The 17,276-nt window shown below is 41.0% G+C and overlaps 3 protein-coding genes across 5 annotated transcripts; 2 read left to right on the forward strand and 1 right to left on the reverse strand.

Moving 5' to 3' along the window:
* The first annotated feature begins 43 nt into the window (after positions 1-43).
* Positions 44-10,945, forward strand: LOC128896125 (proton-coupled zinc antiporter SLC30A2-like). 3 transcript variants are annotated; one of them, XM_054159340.1, is made up of 8 exons: positions 44-470; positions 8,141-8,334; positions 8,437-8,553; positions 9,011-9,159; positions 9,230-9,381; positions 9,498-9,690; positions 9,754-9,994; positions 10,174-10,945. In XM_054159340.1, the coding sequence occupies exons 1-8, from the start codon at positions 439-441 to the stop codon at positions 10,317-10,319; spliced, it is 1,224 nt and encodes a 407-aa protein (XP_054015315.1). In that variant the 5' UTR covers positions 44-438; the 3' UTR covers positions 10,320-10,945. The 3 variants fall into 3 exon arrangements, with proteins under 3 accessions (XP_054015315.1, XP_054015316.1, XP_054015314.1); XM_054159341.1 differs by lacking the exon at positions 44-470 and adding an exon at positions 4,029-4,457; XM_054159339.1 differs by lacking the exon at positions 44-470 and adding an exon at positions 7,649-7,707.
* A 2,061-nt stretch (positions 10,946-13,006) lies between these two features.
* On the reverse strand, positions 13,007-13,377 carry LOC128896138 (chitin deacetylase 7-like). Its single transcript, XM_054159361.1, is given in 1 exon segment — positions 13,007-13,377. A coding segment is annotated over 1 exon segment (306 nt). The 5' UTR covers positions 13,342-13,377; the 3' UTR covers positions 13,007-13,035.
* A 1,459-nt stretch (positions 13,378-14,836) lies between these two features.
* LOC128896129 (immunoglobulin-binding protein 1) lies at positions 14,837-16,901 on the forward strand. Its single transcript, XM_054159347.1, has 4 exons — positions 14,837-15,503; positions 15,626-15,964; positions 16,026-16,429; positions 16,493-16,901. The coding sequence occupies exons 1-4, from the start codon at positions 15,366-15,368 to the stop codon at positions 16,701-16,703; spliced, it is 1,092 nt and encodes a 363-aa protein (XP_054015322.1). The 5' UTR covers positions 14,837-15,365; the 3' UTR covers positions 16,704-16,901.
* Positions 16,902-17,276: the final 375 nt, after the last annotated feature.

Here is a 17,276-nt window from a genome sequence, read left to right on the forward strand (position 1 = left end):
TACCCTACTAAAACCGGACTCACTAAACCGGATTTAGGAGCTGTGTAAACGTACTCATCGATACAGAGGTTGGAGATACGTCAGTAACAACGTTCCTAGCATTTTTCCTGAGAGAAAACAAAATTTTGTACTCGCGGTCGATCGATGTCCGATTATTTCCGTTCTTTTTGATACCCCTATATACGCGCGTCGTTTGTTTCGTTGAAAATTCGCGAACCAACGACAATTCCGAAGGAACGGACTTTAGTTTGCCACTAATGACATCTTCCGCCAATAGAAAAACGCAGACGTCGCGCCGTGATTCGTCGTTCGAGCGGGCCAACCTTTCCACGCTCGACGTTTGTTTTCCTACTCGCGCTAGTATTATTCGTACAAACCGAGAGACAATTGTATTTTTCGTACATCATTCAAACAAGGATCACCATCACCGTCGCAAGAATGGACGAGGCTAATCGACGCAATAATCTATCGTATGTAATACATCAGATTCTTTTTTTTTTTCTTTTTATCGTATCTAGGATGAGATATATTTCTGTGTTGTCGCATGGTTGTACATCGTGCTCTGTTTGTAACGAAAACACGAGGCGCCTCGATCAAAACCGTCGGTGTCTCGATTCGCGTAAATCTTTCGATTTTGTGCTCTCGTGGAAACGGAGAGAATATCGTCGCGAAATCTCTACATGGATTTAACCGATAAATCGGTTACGAACAGGAGATATCCTTCGCGTGTTTACGCGATAGGATAATCGGCTTCGTTCTCTCTATGGCTCTGGTAAGCATCATTGAAATCATTTTTCTCGAGTTCCTATACATTCGTGGGTAAAATTCCTCTTAAAGGAAGATTCCTAAGAAAATAGTCGAAGATGCACGTAGAGATACACGATTAAATATATAACGGATAAAATACAATTGAGCATTCGATTGACAGAAGTGAAAACGTTTTACAATGGACAATTTAAATGTTCGATCTTATAGGTTTCAGGAATAGTTCCTTATCTAATATTCCAATAAAACTTTACCCGTATACATAGTTCGACGAGTGATCTAGGATAAAAAACATCGCTTATCTCGACGCGCGATCGAGGTTGCAGCCGCGCGCGTTTTCGTTTCGGGATTTGGGTAGATAATTCCATTAAATTGAAGGAGATTGTAATCGAAAGAGATAATATAATACATCACGACCACTATAAACGTTTTATTCTCAAAGTCACTGAGAAAGATGTTTCTCTCTATTTTGTACGTATATTAAATTACGAGTTTTTGAATAATTGCTAACACAAGTTCTAAAACATAAAAGTATTTAATTTTACAGTTCATTAAGAAGACGAATGTTAAGAATCGCCTACACGTATTTCATTTAACTGTATAAGTGATATTAATACCAAATGAAAGTAACTATTATTCCCGAGTAATTGTTTGAACAATATTATCTCTATTCGTTACCTATTGTCCGGATGTATCGCCTCATTCTATTTATAACGTAGATCGGCAGGCACGACGTAACGGTCGCAACGAGGAATCAAAATAATCATTGAAAAGCAATATACATATACATTTTTTTTTCTCCTGGCTCCTTTCCGATCACTGCCGCGATCTAGGTCGAACGATCTTACTAATCTCGATGAGACCGCGAAACAATTTGACGCGTTTACCACGGTGGCCAAGATCTCTCATTTTTCTAACGTCACAATTATTTAGAAGCATAGACGATCTTTGTTGTACTTGAAAGATGGTGAGATTGGTGTACATAACCTAATTTTTCAATGGCTATGTCGGATCGCGGTTACAGCACGCGGAAATCGTGTCTCGTAGATCGTGGACTGATGTACGATCGGAAAAGGTTAATGGCAATGATCCATAGTTTAATTACATTCGTTATGTTTTAATTAACGGTTCGATGGTACAGCGCCACCGGGCGGAAAAACGATTGCAACGCAAGTGTCGCATCTGCGCAAGATAGATGCGCTGGTTGCGATCGTCTCTATGCATGTGCTTGTTCACACGTGCGATACTTGGATCGTTTCTGAACTATAGTTATATACGGGACTGCGAAAGTGTACCAGTGACGTAATTAGGGGTGTGCGGCACCTGAAACCGATGTATGCTTTAAATTAATCTATATTATCGCGTGGTTCGGAAAATGTTAATTTACAAGCTTTCAACCACTTATCAATGCTATATAGTTGCTATATATTAGCGCTGTATAGTAAGCGCTCAATTCTTAAAACTCATTTGGCTTTGTCAAGAGAACTAATTCCATCACGAGGAGTTTGAGGGTTAAGTTCCTGCCCTTAATCGAATCTTCATCATTTTTTCAGTCACTTATTCTAAGATTTCCAAAACAAAGCAATGTTTCGCACTGGACGAATGATAGTATATCGCAGAGATGAGCAAAACCCTAGGCTTCGAATAAATCTGAAATTTGCCAATGTGTTTGTCTCGTTTCTTTCTCTGGAAAGTGTTCAAAAGAGGAAACGAGACAAATATATCGGCAAACTTCAGATTTATTCGAAACCTAGGGTTTTGCTTACATTGAGCTCTATCCTAACTGGAGTGTGAACTGTGAGAGAGAAGTCGGTCCGAGAGAGATGCAAGATGAGTGGTTCCGGTGTTACTATCCTATAGCAAATTTATATGTGGAGGGAGAACAGACTCCTGTTTGTTTGAATTTCACGGCACTAGGAATTATTTACAGATTAATTATGTACAGATTTGAACTTTATTTCCTTTTTATTTATATATAAAACGATAGAAACATTAATAATAATGATATAATAATGAAATAGTATACATAATTTACATATCATAATTTAGATCATACAAATATATACAATTTGGTATAGAGAAAAATTTTATTATTTGTCACAATTCAATTTATATTGTATTTATCAAATTTTATGCGGAAAAGAATTTGAAAGTAACTCACTCGACAATGCTCAGCGATGCTCGGGTAGGTTATGTTACGGCGTACGTTTGTTCCCCCTCTACAAATAAATTTGCTATAGGATAATACCGGAACCACCCATTTTGCATTTCTCTCGGATCTCCGTCGCTTCTATTTCTTCCTACAAAAGTTCACACTCCAGTTAGGATAGAGCTCAATGTTTGCACATCACATATATTATATCAAAACTAAATTTCGGGTATAGTTTTGCTTATCTCTGGTCCTATCCCGAACTACAAAGACGCCGAATCGGATCTTATGGGTCGACCTTATCGCGATAGATTTTCCTTACGAAGCGTTTCGATGCTTCGACAAAGTATCTAGGTGACGCATCGGTGGCGATCGTGGCCGATGACCATCAATTGGTATCGATCGAATTGCGTCAATCGATTTGACGTTGGCTCGAGGTTGGATGGAAGCGCGGGAAATGCAGAACGGACGTGAATATGTTCTTATGGAACTCGGGGAATATCAGGAAACGACGAAAACAGGAAAGCAATGATAAGGCGAGGCGACAGGATAGATAAACAGTGACATAGTATATCTTCATGGAGCCCAACCGAAATGGGAATTCAAGGGTATCGAGGAAAACTCGAATCGAAACGCTTTCGATAGTAAAAAAAAAAAATGTGCAAGAAGCCAATAATAAATTGTGCATACTAATTTTTGCCATCAGTGCCTGTAGATATTGCTTTAAAAATTCGAAATGCTCACACATCGATATCAATATACAGGGTGTCAATGAACAAACTTGGTCAGCATATTTTACAAGTGGAAATAAGAAAAAAATGTTATTTGAAATTCGTTCAGAAACGCTTTATTACGAATTACGTGTTATCGTATATCGCGGACAAGGATAACACAGTAGCGGGTTTCGAAATATCGATTATGGGACTCCGCTCGATAGGGGGTGCCCTAGGCAGATGTCTCATCTGGCTATGGAATGATACGTCACTGTAGATAGGAAGTTCGAATGGCAAAAACAGATAGAGGAAGCGCAGCGGGGTGGGGGAAACGCATCACTTCGGCTGGAAAGACGTGCAGGGAGAAGGGTGAGGAATCGAGAGAGCGGCCGCTCGAGGGAGCCGAGAGGAAGCGGGACGAAGCAAGAGAAACTTATTGAGAGTTAAGCTATCTGGTAAAACAAACGAGCCAGGCTGGACATCGTCGGATTTTCTACTAAAAAACGGAATGAAGTGGCGGGCGGGTTTTGTTGTTTATGTAACTCGTGTCGCGAGCACAGTCCGTCAGCGTCCGTTCGTCGCCGATCGAGCAAGGACCTGACGGGTCTCGATCGTTCTCGATATTCACGCGATCGACGAACACGTTTCTTCGCTCTAACCGTCGCGTCTGACTCTTCCCCCTCTTCCGCTCGTCGGCTCCGCGACTTTTCTTTTCCATATTTCTCGATCGATCGCGGGTGAATTGATCGTGGTCGCGGCGAAACATCAACGATCGGCCGCCGTACGGTACCCAACGCCCGGAGGATCATGGACGACGAGAAGATCAAGCTGTAAGTTCGATTATCCTTCGGTTCGATCCGATCCGATCCGATCTGATTCGATCGGACCCAACTCTTCTCCCCCACCCCTCTGTCCCACCAGAGTAACGAACGCACTCCATCGTGGGTGCGTAGCGTCCTTCCGTGATTCTCTTCTTCATGGTCTATGGTCACATTCACGCGTGAAAAGAAAACTAAGAAATTCCACGATGCTTCATTCGATTGGACGAATCGGTACGACGTAAACTGCGATTTCGTTTTGGGATGGTTGAATTGCGATCCTCGTTACGTTGCGATCGTCGTCAGGATGCGAATGGGTTTCCACGTACTTGAGCACGGTATAGCGATTTATTCGCGACATTTGTTCGATCGAATAGATTTATCGATAGGTTTTTCCTTGTTCTCTGTAACGTCCAATTGCATGATGCGATTGAGATTGTAATCTTCGGTTCGATCAGGGCGTGAGTATTTCTTATGAACAAGAAATTACTAAATCGTGACTAGATAAGTACTTTGCCCGATTGTAACATCCGAATTCCACTGAAATTCGTTACCCGTGAATCAGCCATACTTTATCTCCTTCCTTCCACCCCTCTCACATGTCCTCTTCGAAAACACGTGTCCGTTAATAACTTCGATCTGCTTAATAACCGCGATATTAATAAATCATTAAAGCATACTAAAAAATAAAAAAACATTTGGGAACAGAGTGCTCTTAGGTCACCTGTTACGTTCAGTAAAACAATATAGAAGTTACTACATAACTATTTAGAGATATCGACAGAAAGCCTACCAGGTAGATAAATCTCTTGAGAAATCGGTGTCGTTCACTTCCAAAAACATAGTGCCCACGAAAAAGGTTTAAAGTTTTACACGCAGTCAACGACCGTTCGAAGGCTGGGCTCCTTAAACTTTCATGAGCGATCGTGAAACGTTTACCTTAATAATTCATTTTCACTTTTAATTCATCTAAGAAAAGAAACTAATAGACTTCGACTGTGTATATTTCTACAGGGTGTCCGAAAAATGTCGGAGGTCCTTGAAAGCAGTGGTGGGCAAAACCGTAGGCTTCGAATAAATCTGAAGTTTGTCGACATGTTTGTCTCATTTCCTCCTTTGAACATTTTCCAAAGAAGGAAACGAGACAAACATGACTACAAACTTCAGATTTATTCGAAGCCTACGGTTTTGCCCATCACTGCTTGAAAGGGGTGGTTCGGGGGATTTTTCCTTAGCGAAAATGTTGTCCGAGGCTTCGTTGAGGAGATATTAACAGAAAACCTCGACCAATCAGAGCGCGCGTATACCGGTGAAGCAGTCGCGGTAGCGAAAGGCTACGCACTGAGCGGCTACGTCATATCCTTCGATACACGTCGAGTCACTTGTTTCGCGTACGAGCGCAGCCGCTTAGCTCGTAGCCTTCGCTACCGCGGCCGCTCCAACGGTATACGCGCGCTCTGATTGGTTGGGGTTTTCTGTTAATATCTCCTCAACGAAGTTTCGGACAACATTTTCGTTAAGGAAAAAGTTGTTCCAAATCACCCTCCGAACCAGCCCTTTCAAGGACCTCCAACATTTTTCAGACACCCTGTATAATATCAACATTACGATCTCGACACTTTATCTACGATATATCTGCCAGCGTCATTTTTATTATTTATTGCTTCAATTTGCTTTAGAAAGCGTTAAGATAGTACCGCGATAGTTGCTTCCTCGTATCAATAGCTCGATATCAACATCGCTGAATCGAAACGTTTATAAAGTATTCCTATCTATTAATCTACAGGGTGTCCCAAAAATGTTGTAATATATTGAAAGAGGTGGTTCGGGAGGTGATTTGAAACAACTTTTTCCTTAGTGAAAATGTCCGAGGCTTCGTTGTGGAGACATTAACGGAAAACACTGACCAATCAGAGCGCGTGTATGCCGGTGGAGCGAAGGCTACGCGCTAAGCGGCCGCGCTCATACGCCACCGCGGCCGCTCCACTGGCATACTCGCGCTCTGATTGGTCAGTGTTTTCCGTTAATATCTCCTCAACGAAGCCTCGGATAACATTTTTGCTAAGGAAAAAGTTGTTTCATATCACCTCCTGAACCACCTCTTTCAAGGTGTTACAACATTTTTGGGACACCCTGTATAGAAACAATGGGATCGAAATAAAAATTCGAATTTTCCTGCCCCCGAATTTTTCCCTCGGGCCCCGCGAGCGCAGGACTCGTCACTGATCGTAAGAGATCGTAAGAGATCTCGGCCAAGCGCGAAACGTGGATCGAATTACGATCGTTGATATTCATCCTCGCGGTCAACGGTGTTTAACCAATGATTATCTGCTATCACCTGCGTTTGCGCGCGATCGAATTCCTTTGTGTCGGGCCGTAATCGAACAATACTTGTCACGTAAACCTGAACACGTTAAGAACTTCATAATAAGGCCGAGAACAATCCAGTAATTTAATACTCGAAATATCGAAGAGTACTAGAGCTCGGAACACAATGTACATGTACAATTCATATTTACTCCGATATTCGTGCATACGCCCGCTACAGCGCGATAGGACTCGTAATTATGAAAACAATTATACAAAATGATAAATATGATTAATCAAAAATATTTTCACACGTTGACCGTATCGCGCATTTCTGGGTGACCTTACTACTTATCCAATTATGGGTCAGTTTATTGAGAATGTATACGAGTCTGATTATATCGCTTTCTCTTCTCTTTTTAAACATTTTCCAAAGTCCTACAGACGCGTATACCGCGACCTTAATGCTGACTTTGCCGATGACGTCGGCGCAAGGACTCGTGAAAATGAAAACATAAATAATCGCGGCACGGGAAAGTCCCTGGTTTTGGTATCGTTCGATTTCGCGCGCATTATCGTCGTGTGATCGAATCGATTTCTTCGTGACGGTAAGAAAGTCGTCACCAAGCGGATTACGATCTCTGCCCGGGCACGCATTTGCACACGGCATGAATCGAGCGATACCTCTTGTTGTTGGATATCAGAGCAGCGCAAAGAACGGATAACAATTGATAAAATACGTAATGTCACGTAAACGCGTGTGCGCAGGGCTTCCGCGTGCAATCGCGACGTCGTTCTGTGTGACTTATCTCGCTAATGACCTGTCCGATTGTCTGAAATTTCAACATTTTCGACCAAACAGTTTAGCCGACAAAAAGTCGTTAGTTTCTTTTGAATACTGAATCGCAGCGATGGAAAATCGCGGTGTCGATCTTCTGCCGTACGATAATTCGGGGTGCGTTTATTCTCTCGATTATGATCGGTGATGGGTGTTTTTATTTTTAATCAAGTATCAGTGACAAAAAAAAAAAAAAAAGAAACACAAAATTATTGAATCGAAGTTATCCAGAATATTATTTTGTTTACCAAAGATATCGACTTGAATGTCTATTTTAAATATCCAATTTACATAACTCGAACTGTATGAATCTTTCTTACCACTTCGATGTATACAGTCAGTGTAATAAGTATTCGTTCAGGTTTACGAATATTCCTTACTCTGGCTGTACTTACACATTAATTTACGATTTTAATTTATAGAAATAATCACAGTAGCTTATACTTTTCCTCGTAACTTACCAAAGTATCCTTTAATTCTTGAACGCGATCGAATAACCTAAAATGAAATAGTTGGGAAACGAATGTAAATGCTTTTCGTTGGCCCGTAGATTCGAGGACAAAGCAGTGTACGGGTACGGAACGAGCATTCCGCCCAATAACAATGAAGTGGAGGATAACGAGGTATCGTCGCCGAGGAAGGTAATCTTCTGCGTTCACGGGAAGCTTTCAGGATGCTGCACGGTGGTCAGGGGCTCGACTAGCGACGAAAATCAAGGTGGCGATTATCAAAAGAATCCCTCTCGTGAGTACTCGATCGCAGGATCCTTCGGAAAACGAGAGATTCGGTCCATTTAAGGGACTCGTCCAGCTGCACTTCCTATTCACAATGTTTTATGTTTTGCAGCCATAACGGAAGACCATTGTCACAGAGAAAGGGACGAAGAGATCGACAAAAAAGCAAAAAAGAAATTACTACTCGCCAGCGCGTTATGCGTTATTTTTATGATAGCGGAAATCGTAGGTAATACGCCACTCACGGATGTGCGTGTGAAACATGTACTGTCGCTCAAAAGTTAGGGATCGACTCCTACTTAAATATCTAATTATAATATTATTATTGTGTATGCATTCATTGTAATATACAGGGTGTCCCAAAAGTCGGGGAGGAGCCGGAAATGGGGGGTAGCTGAGACGATTCCGAACAACAATTTCCTTTGCAAAAATGTCGGATGGGGCTTCGTTAAGGAGATATTAAGAGAAAACCCCGACCAATCAGAGCGCGCGTAGACCGTTGGAGCGGCCGCGGTAGCGAAGGCTACGCGCTAGGCGGCAGCGTCAATGTCCTTCGATGCACGTCGAGTCACTTGTTCGCGTACAAGCGCAGCCGCATATATTCTTTATACGATTCATCTTTAAGTTTTGAGCGACGGTATAATGGTAGGTCGTACATGCGGATGATGATCGTATCTTGTTTTCAGGAGGAATATTGTCCAACAGTTTAGCGATCGCGACGGACGCTGCTCATTTGTTGACCGACTTCGCGTCGTTCATGATCTCGTTGTTCTCGATATGGGTCGCGAGTCGACCACCGACGAGAAAGATGCCCTTTGGATGGTACAGGGCGGAGGTACGTATCCTTTACGTGCTCACTTTCCTCACTATTCCTTCTGAATCCTAACACGATGAAATTGTTTTAGGTTATAGGTGCCTTGACGTCAGTTTTACTGATATGGGTTGTCACCGGTATCCTGTTCTACCTGGCGGTAGAAAGGATCATTCACAAGGATTTCGAGCTGGATGCCGTCGCGATGCTGATCTCGTCTGCCGTTGGCGTTGCGGTAAATCTAGTGTTAGTGATACGCACCATTAAACTAAAACTTGTTCAACAATCGTCAATCATCCTGAGTTGGCGACGATCGCGTATCCTTAAAGTAATCGATTCGATAATCCATTTTTATTCCGCAGAATGGGTTTGTCGTTGCACCAACATGGCCACGGGCACAGCCATGGACACGGGCACGGATCGCATAAGTCAAGCGTGGAAGGCCTCACCCACGAAAAGAAGAATATCAACGTGCGCGCCGCTTTTATCCACGTTGTGGGAGACTTTATCCAAAGCATAGGAGTGTTCATCGCGGCGCTGATCATTTATTTCGAGGTACGTACTGTCGGTTCGTCTTTTAATCTAAACTATGGTCAAACGTGAGTCTGAAATGTTTAGAAGAGCTGGAGCATAGTCGACCCGATCTGCACTTTCCTATTTTCAATACTAGTGATATTAACCACCGTCGCTATAATCAAAGACGTGATGAACGTTCTGATGGAAGGAATGCCAAGAGGATTCGATTATTCCCAAGTGGAGAGTACGTTTATGCAAATCGATGGTGTCGTGAAAGTGCATAATCTTCGAATCTGGGCTCTCTCGTTGGATAAAACCGCGTTATCGGCCCATCTCGCGATAAGTAAGCTCATCAAATTTTATATTGATCGTTGATCGCACGCACACATTTTATCGCAGATCGAAAGTAATTGAGTATATAAATTAAAAATAACTACGTCGTGTATACCAATTAATAATTTTGGTACAAAGAGCAATATTGCTGTGTTTAATGTGTTCGCTTTCTTTTCTTTTTTATGAAAGAACCGGGTACAAGTCCACACGATATACTACGCACAGCAACGAGAAACATTCACGATGAGTACAGATTTTTTGAAATGACGCTCCAAATAGAAGAATTCGACGTACGAATGGAGAATTGTAAACAGTGTAAGGCGTTGTCGCAATAATCGCTCATCACTTTTGGGCTTTCGCTTTTGGCGTACACGTGCGACGAATCGCATAATGGCTAAATGATTACATCACGAGACTCGAAAAGTTTGCGAGTGAAAAAATTCCTCCAAACGTGAGGCATGAGCTTTTTTTTTATACAGACGCGTCATCCGCGAGAATGACGCCAGGGCGTCGCTTATTTAACGACCGTAAGAAGGAAGAAAAATGGAACTTTTACAAGGCAAAAGGAATCCTTACGAACCAACAGTCGTTAATGTCATTTAAAAAGCGCTTATCGATTACTTTATCAAATAAATTTTATTTTTAATCAATTAATTTTAAAGCCAACACGCGTTATTGTGATTATTTATTTTAACAGTGACTTTCAGCGAGGCGATCGAATACGAAAACTGTACATTGAAGCGAGATAAATCACCGAGTACGTAGTTCACGTCGAAATTGTAGAGCTATCGACGTGTATAATGTTGAAACATTGGTATGAAAAGCAAATGTTTTGTCATTGAATTCTGTCATTTTTCGAAAGACCACCCGTTCTCCTTCGGAAAAAAGAAAAATTGCTGCTCTCGACATATACAGTCAAACAATGTATAGTAGTCAAATAAATTGTTCATTTTAATTTGAAGTTAACTTGTTTTAATATTTGTAATCACACATTTCATAAATTAATTTAATTTCCATTCATGTCAGGCAAGACAAATAATGTCTAGCTAGTCTAAACAATTTAGGTAGAAGATTGATTAAGACAGATATTAAGATAAGAAAGACAACATAAGGTTAGATAAGACTGGCCAGACATAACGGGTAGCCACATGTAAATTAAGTACCATATGTAGAGATATAAACTAAATAACCTCCTTAGACCTAGACAGTGTATAATGGTAACAGACATACACTGCAGGTAAGTGCCCCACTTTTCCTTTCTCTTCATGGCACAGTTCCCATTAATTTTCCTTCACTGTATCAAGAGGCCATGATATGCGAACAGGTGGCATGAGAAATTCAAGGTACGTATCGAAATTCTGGCCAAATTTTACACCTGGTATCAGGAGAACATAATATGCAAAAAGGTGGCACGAGAAATTCAAGGTACGTATCGAAATTCTAAGGAAATTTTAAATTTTGGTATCAGGAGCACATGATGTGCGAAGAGGTGGCGCGTTTGCGCCTACGGACAGGCAACCGGCCCGACATGTGTGTCAGTACAGGTTGCCTACTTCAAGGGGCCAATGTTTGCTCAATTTCGGAATTCTGGCCGATTTTGGATTTTGGTATCAGGAGCACATGATGCGCGAAGAGGTGGCACGTTTGCGCCTACGGACAGGCAACCGGACCGACAAGACTGTCAGTACGGGTTGCTTACCTCCAGGCGCTAATTTTTGCTAAATTTCGGAATTCTGGCCGATTTGGGATTTTGGTATCAGGAGCACATGATGTGCGAAGAGGTGGCACGTTTGCGCCTACGGACAGGCAACCGGACCGACAAGACTGTCAGTACGGGTTGCCTACCTCCAGGCGCTAATTTTTGCTAAATTTCGGAATTCTGGCCGATTTGGGATTTTAGTATCAGGAGCACATGATGTGCGAAGAGGTGGCACGTTTGCGCCTACGGACAGGCAACCGGTCCGACATACGTGTCAATACGGGTTGCCTACTTCAGGGGGTTAATTTTTGCGAAAATATCGAAATTCTGGCCGATTTTGGATTTTTGTATCAGGAGCACATGATATGCGAGGAGGTGGCACATTTACGCCTACGGACAGGCAACCGGTCCGACATGCGTGTCAGTACAGGTTGCCTACTTTAAGGGGCCAATTTTTGCTAAATTGCGGAATTCTGGCCGATTTTGGATTTTGGTATCAGGAGCACATGATGTGCGAGGAGGTGGCATGAGAAATACATGGTACGTAGTTCAGTTCAGTTCAGTCTTTTATTAAAGTGATCAGTTTATACAGATAACAAAACTATTTCACTAATACTTTCTCTAGTTAATTACATCACATTTTTGTTTTGTTGAACATACTTTCTCGCTTTGATCTCATTCACTCCCTTGTTATCTCTCTCAAATATCACACCTTAAACATGGTACGTATCGAAATTCTGTGAAAATTTTACATTTTAGTATCAGGAGAACATGATACTCAGAGAAGTAGCATAACTTTTAATTAAATAAAAATAAAAATAAAAATAAAAATAAAAAATAAAAATTATACCTACTCGCTCATTATGTTCTCCTGATACAAGAGGTAAGTATCGATATTTATTTTCTGCTCGATACTTACCTCTTGTATCAGGAGAACATAATGTGCGAGTTGGTATTATAATTATTATTTATTCCTTGAAACTTACCTTTTGTATGAGGATCACTTTAACAAAGAGGAGAGGTACCAGAGAAAGGAGGGACATTAAAGAGAAATGTCCTAGAAAATGAATAGAAGAGAAGGGAACTATCGGAAGTTGTTAGGAGGTCTTAGAGAGTGATGGGAGTTGTTGGAGAATTTTGGGAGATGTTAGAGAGTGTTAGGAGGTGTTAGAAGGTGTTAGGGAGTGTCAGGAAGTCTAGGAAATGTTAGGTGGTGTTGGAAGGTATTAGGAGTTGTTAGGAGATGTTAGAGGTTCCGTTTCAGTTGTGAAGGAAGCTTTTAGCCATAGATTACAGACTCTATACAGATGTATAGCAGTCGTCCAGTTATGCCAGTCCCTATACTCCTATGTCTATGATTGATACCTGTTGGTGGTGTAGTGTCTCTCGAAGTTCGTGATCAGCATCTTGTAAACACCATCTGCTGTCGGGGGATTGGTGCAGGCGTCGCCCATGGAGCATCTGCCACCATTCAGATCTTGTCACATCACCATAGGAACCTCCCACAAGCCTGGATAAGACCTGGTGGGACAAGGAGGGATCATGCAGTCGTGGAAGAGCCTGTAGTCCAGGATGTACAGCCAGCTAGGGGATCGATTCTCGTAGATCGGCATCAACGAGTCATAGGTGAAATTCGTGTCCCACAGCATCTTGAACATGTTGTTACCTCCGACCTGTTGACCATTAACATGAAGGTACCTTGGTTATATATATAGGTTATATATATGAAGGAGATATACAGATAATAACTATGTTAAAAATGAACATTACAGTATTAACTAAATTTTGAATTTGTTTAATTTGTAGAGTTACCGATAGGAAAGGAGCCCTAATTCCTCTGACGTCCTCCAGCTTGACACCTCCATAGGCAGAGAGAATCTCGCGTTGTCCAACAACTTCACGCGACCACTTTCGCTGAGAGAACTACTCACCGAAGCTGTGCCTGCTTCAAATAATTGTTTCCTTAGCAAATACAGTTATTGCTTTTAATATATTCTCGTTACGTGGTAATTATTGTTAATTGTAAGCTGTCTGAACAATAAAACATACTTTTACATTATATATTTTTGTCTAATTGCTTTCCATACTAACATATCTTCTCCCATTTCTCACTTACGATTAAGTTAAAGACTAAACTTCAATATATGAATTGTTTTCTAACTTTTTGCAAACAATTTAACGGCTTCAGCATTCTTGATAGAAGGTTTAGATTAATGACAACATTCAAGAATGATTTTCCATACGATATTGATTGTTATTAAATAATTATGAACGTTTTCCGAGAGCGTTCCGCAAGTTGGTAATCACGAGAAGTTCAAGATAGGTACATAATGAGTACGAGAGAGAGAGAGAGAGAGAGAGAGAAACATGTGGGATAAGGATAGCTATCGATTTTGTTTTTAAATTGATAATATGTGTTTGGAATTCATGTATGACATATAGCTATCATTTGTGAACGGCGACCGACTCGCCATCTCGCGGCCAAACACCCGAAGCTCGACTGCGTGTGCAAGAGGGGGAAAGGAATATGTAAGAAAAGGATAGAGTGAGTTCAGGGAAAGAGAGAGAGAGAGAAACATGAAAGACAAGGATAGATTGAGCTCAGGGAAAGAGAGAGAAAGGTATATACAAGACAAGGATACAGCGAGCGTGAGCGAAAGAGAGAGACAGGAACGTGAAAGACAAGGATAGAGTGCGCGTGAGCGAAAGAGAGAGAACGGAACATGTGTGACAAGGATAGCGATTGTGGTGGCGCCATCTACTAACAGAACGCTCAAGCTTGTCGTGAAATAATTCCACCGTTTCACCGCTAGATGGCGCCAGCCATTCAAAATCCCAAAAACGTAATAAAAACCGAAAATTCCTATTACAGGTCAATTTTGTAATACTTCATGAGCATTCTCGTTAACATTCATTGCTTAATAAAATAAATTAATGAATTAATTTACATGTAAACGTATGGTAAAAGGTTGGGGCCATCTAGCGGCGAAATGATGGAACTATTTCTCGACAAGCTTGAGCGTTCTGTTAGTAGATGGCGCCACCACTGTTGCTATCTTTGTCGCACATGTTTCGTTCTCTTTCGCACTCGCACGAAGGGTACCTGTCACTCCTCCTAAGCAATTTCGCGTAGGTTATCTCATCGAAAAATCATTGATTATTAATTAATAACAATGGAAATCGTATCGAAAATGGTCCTTGAATGTTGCTAGTGATCTATACTTGACAACACAATTGCAAAAGTGGATGAATTTTCCTTAGAAAGTTAGAAAATTATTGATAATGTCTATTAATATTCGGTGGCGTGTCGCTATCCTTGTCTTTCATGATCCTTTCTCTCTATCTTTCATACACGCGCTCTGTCCTTGTCTTACATGTTTCTTTCTCTCTCTTTCCCTGCACTCACTCTATCCTTGTCTTTCAAGTTTGTAGTGACAATAGTTCCCATCCTTTTTGTCCGATGGCGCCACAGGTATTAAGCCACACGCCATCTAGTGTTACAAGTACGCGATATGGAAAAGTTCATTGTATGTGAAAGGGGGTAGCGTTTGACGTTGACGTTTGCATTCTTTCAAGCGGATGTATCAAATGTCTAGCGGTGTTCATAACCTTTGAAAAGATTTGTTTTGTTCGTAGTTCCGTCACCTAAATACCGGTAAAGTAATCTGTTACAGGGATAAAGATGTCGGAAGAAAATTCGCTGAGCTTAGATAACGACGCGAAAGATTCGTCGACGTTGTCGGAATTATTCGACAAAGCTTTCGAGCTTTTTAACGAAATAAATAAAACTGAGGAGCCTACAAATAGCGCAAAAGTGCAGGTATGAAGTGAAAGTATTCGTTCTACCTTGAATGTTTAACTTCTACAAGGTTCCTAGAATCGTCACGTTTCGCGTTCCTTCGATGTATCAATATATCTCCCTGTATTTTTGTTTTACAACAGTCAGACATTAGACGAGCTATGACTATGTTAGAGGATGCTACAAGATTAGTTTCCATGGTCGACATGTTTAGCCATAACGAAAGTTTTGAGGAAGTACCAACAGAGAATATCAAGTACTTTTTACTCCCAGCATTCCTTGGTACGCTTGCCACAAAAATTTGCAACACAAGCGATAGAATGCACATCGTTAACGTCGCCGAAATTTACTTCGTGGACTTTCTCAAGCGCGTTAGAAATTATGGTTTGACCGACATCGGCGTACCAGAAATTAAATCCGAGTATGAACAGGAAGGCACATCTGGGAGGACTAGATCGAATGCAGAATTAATTACAGAAATGGTTAGCTTATCATTGTGTGATATGTTTCCTAAACAAATTTAAAATCATGAATATTCCACAGGTAAGCAGAAGAAATACTAAGCTGCAGCGTTACAAGGAGCAAAAGGAATTAGAATCGAGTTTAGAGACCCTCAAAAGGAATATGTCGAATCCAAACATAGATGAAGAGGTGAAGAGAGAATATTTCATAACCCTCATAAAATTATACATAAACCTGACTGTCGAGGAACTGAGTTCGTTAGCAGCAGAAAAACCAATTCTAGAGCACATGAAGAAAGTGGGAAAATCTGAGACTATGACCTCTCATGCTTCCCATGCTCCCCCAAAGCGTAAACCTGCTCCCAAATTACAACCCATCATAATCACGCGAGACGAAGCACAGAAAAAAGTATATGGAGCTGGGTATCCCAGTTTACCTATTCTCACCGTTCAAGAATTTTACGATCAACGAGTGAAAGAGGGAGAGTAAGTACAGGATGTTATAGTCGTCGATGTTAAATTCTAAAACTTTCCATGTATGTTTTATAGTTGGCCCGACCCGTCGCAGCGAAATCAAATAAATTCAACCTGCTTGCAAGACGTAGCAAATAGCGAAGCAAACGATGACGATTCGGAAGAAGTTAAGAAGGAAAAACTGATCGAAGACGACGATTCCGATACATTGGAGCAGCTACGCGCCATGGATGAATACAAAGATACGCACAGAAGAGGATGGGGTAATCGCGCTAACCGAAGTTAAGCATGTTATGCGAAGTTATGCAAATTCGAAGTTATACGAATTTATAAATATCGGTATCGCGTAATTTTTATATTTTAATCGCGTCCCTTTTCGCGAAACTTTTTTAGAATTTTATTTGTAACACGCATGCAAGATGGCCTGTTGATTATTACTTGTAACAAGTTTGTGTAATAATCCTGAATAAAAGATATAGTTGTACTCTCTTTTACCGTCTTTTTGAATTGTTATTTGATTTTATTTAATTAATAAAGTGCTTTCTGGTTGAACTATTGAAGTAGGAACTATTCGAATGCAAACTTGAGCGTTTTCCCGATAGAGGCACTGATCAAACTCAGAAATTAGTTCATTTATTCACCACTAGATGACTATTCACTCGAGCGAAATAACTTTGAAACATCAAAGGAACTAGAATTATTTTTAACATTTTTGGAAAATGCACAATGCTGTGGCGCCTATAATTTGTATCAATTTGTATTCTCGCTGTGCGTTGCAACTATAGTGGTACTCAGATTTGTTTCGTATTATATATTTGTATAGCAAATAAGACCTAAACTAAACATTGAAATGTATACT

This window comes from Hylaeus anthracinus, unplaced genomic scaffold, assembly GCF_026225885.1.
Source record: "Hylaeus anthracinus isolate JK02 unplaced genomic scaffold, UHH_iyHylAnth1.0_haploid 5, whole genome shotgun sequence".
NCBI lineage: Eukaryota > Metazoa > Arthropoda > Insecta > Hymenoptera > Colletidae > Hylaeus > Hylaeus anthracinus.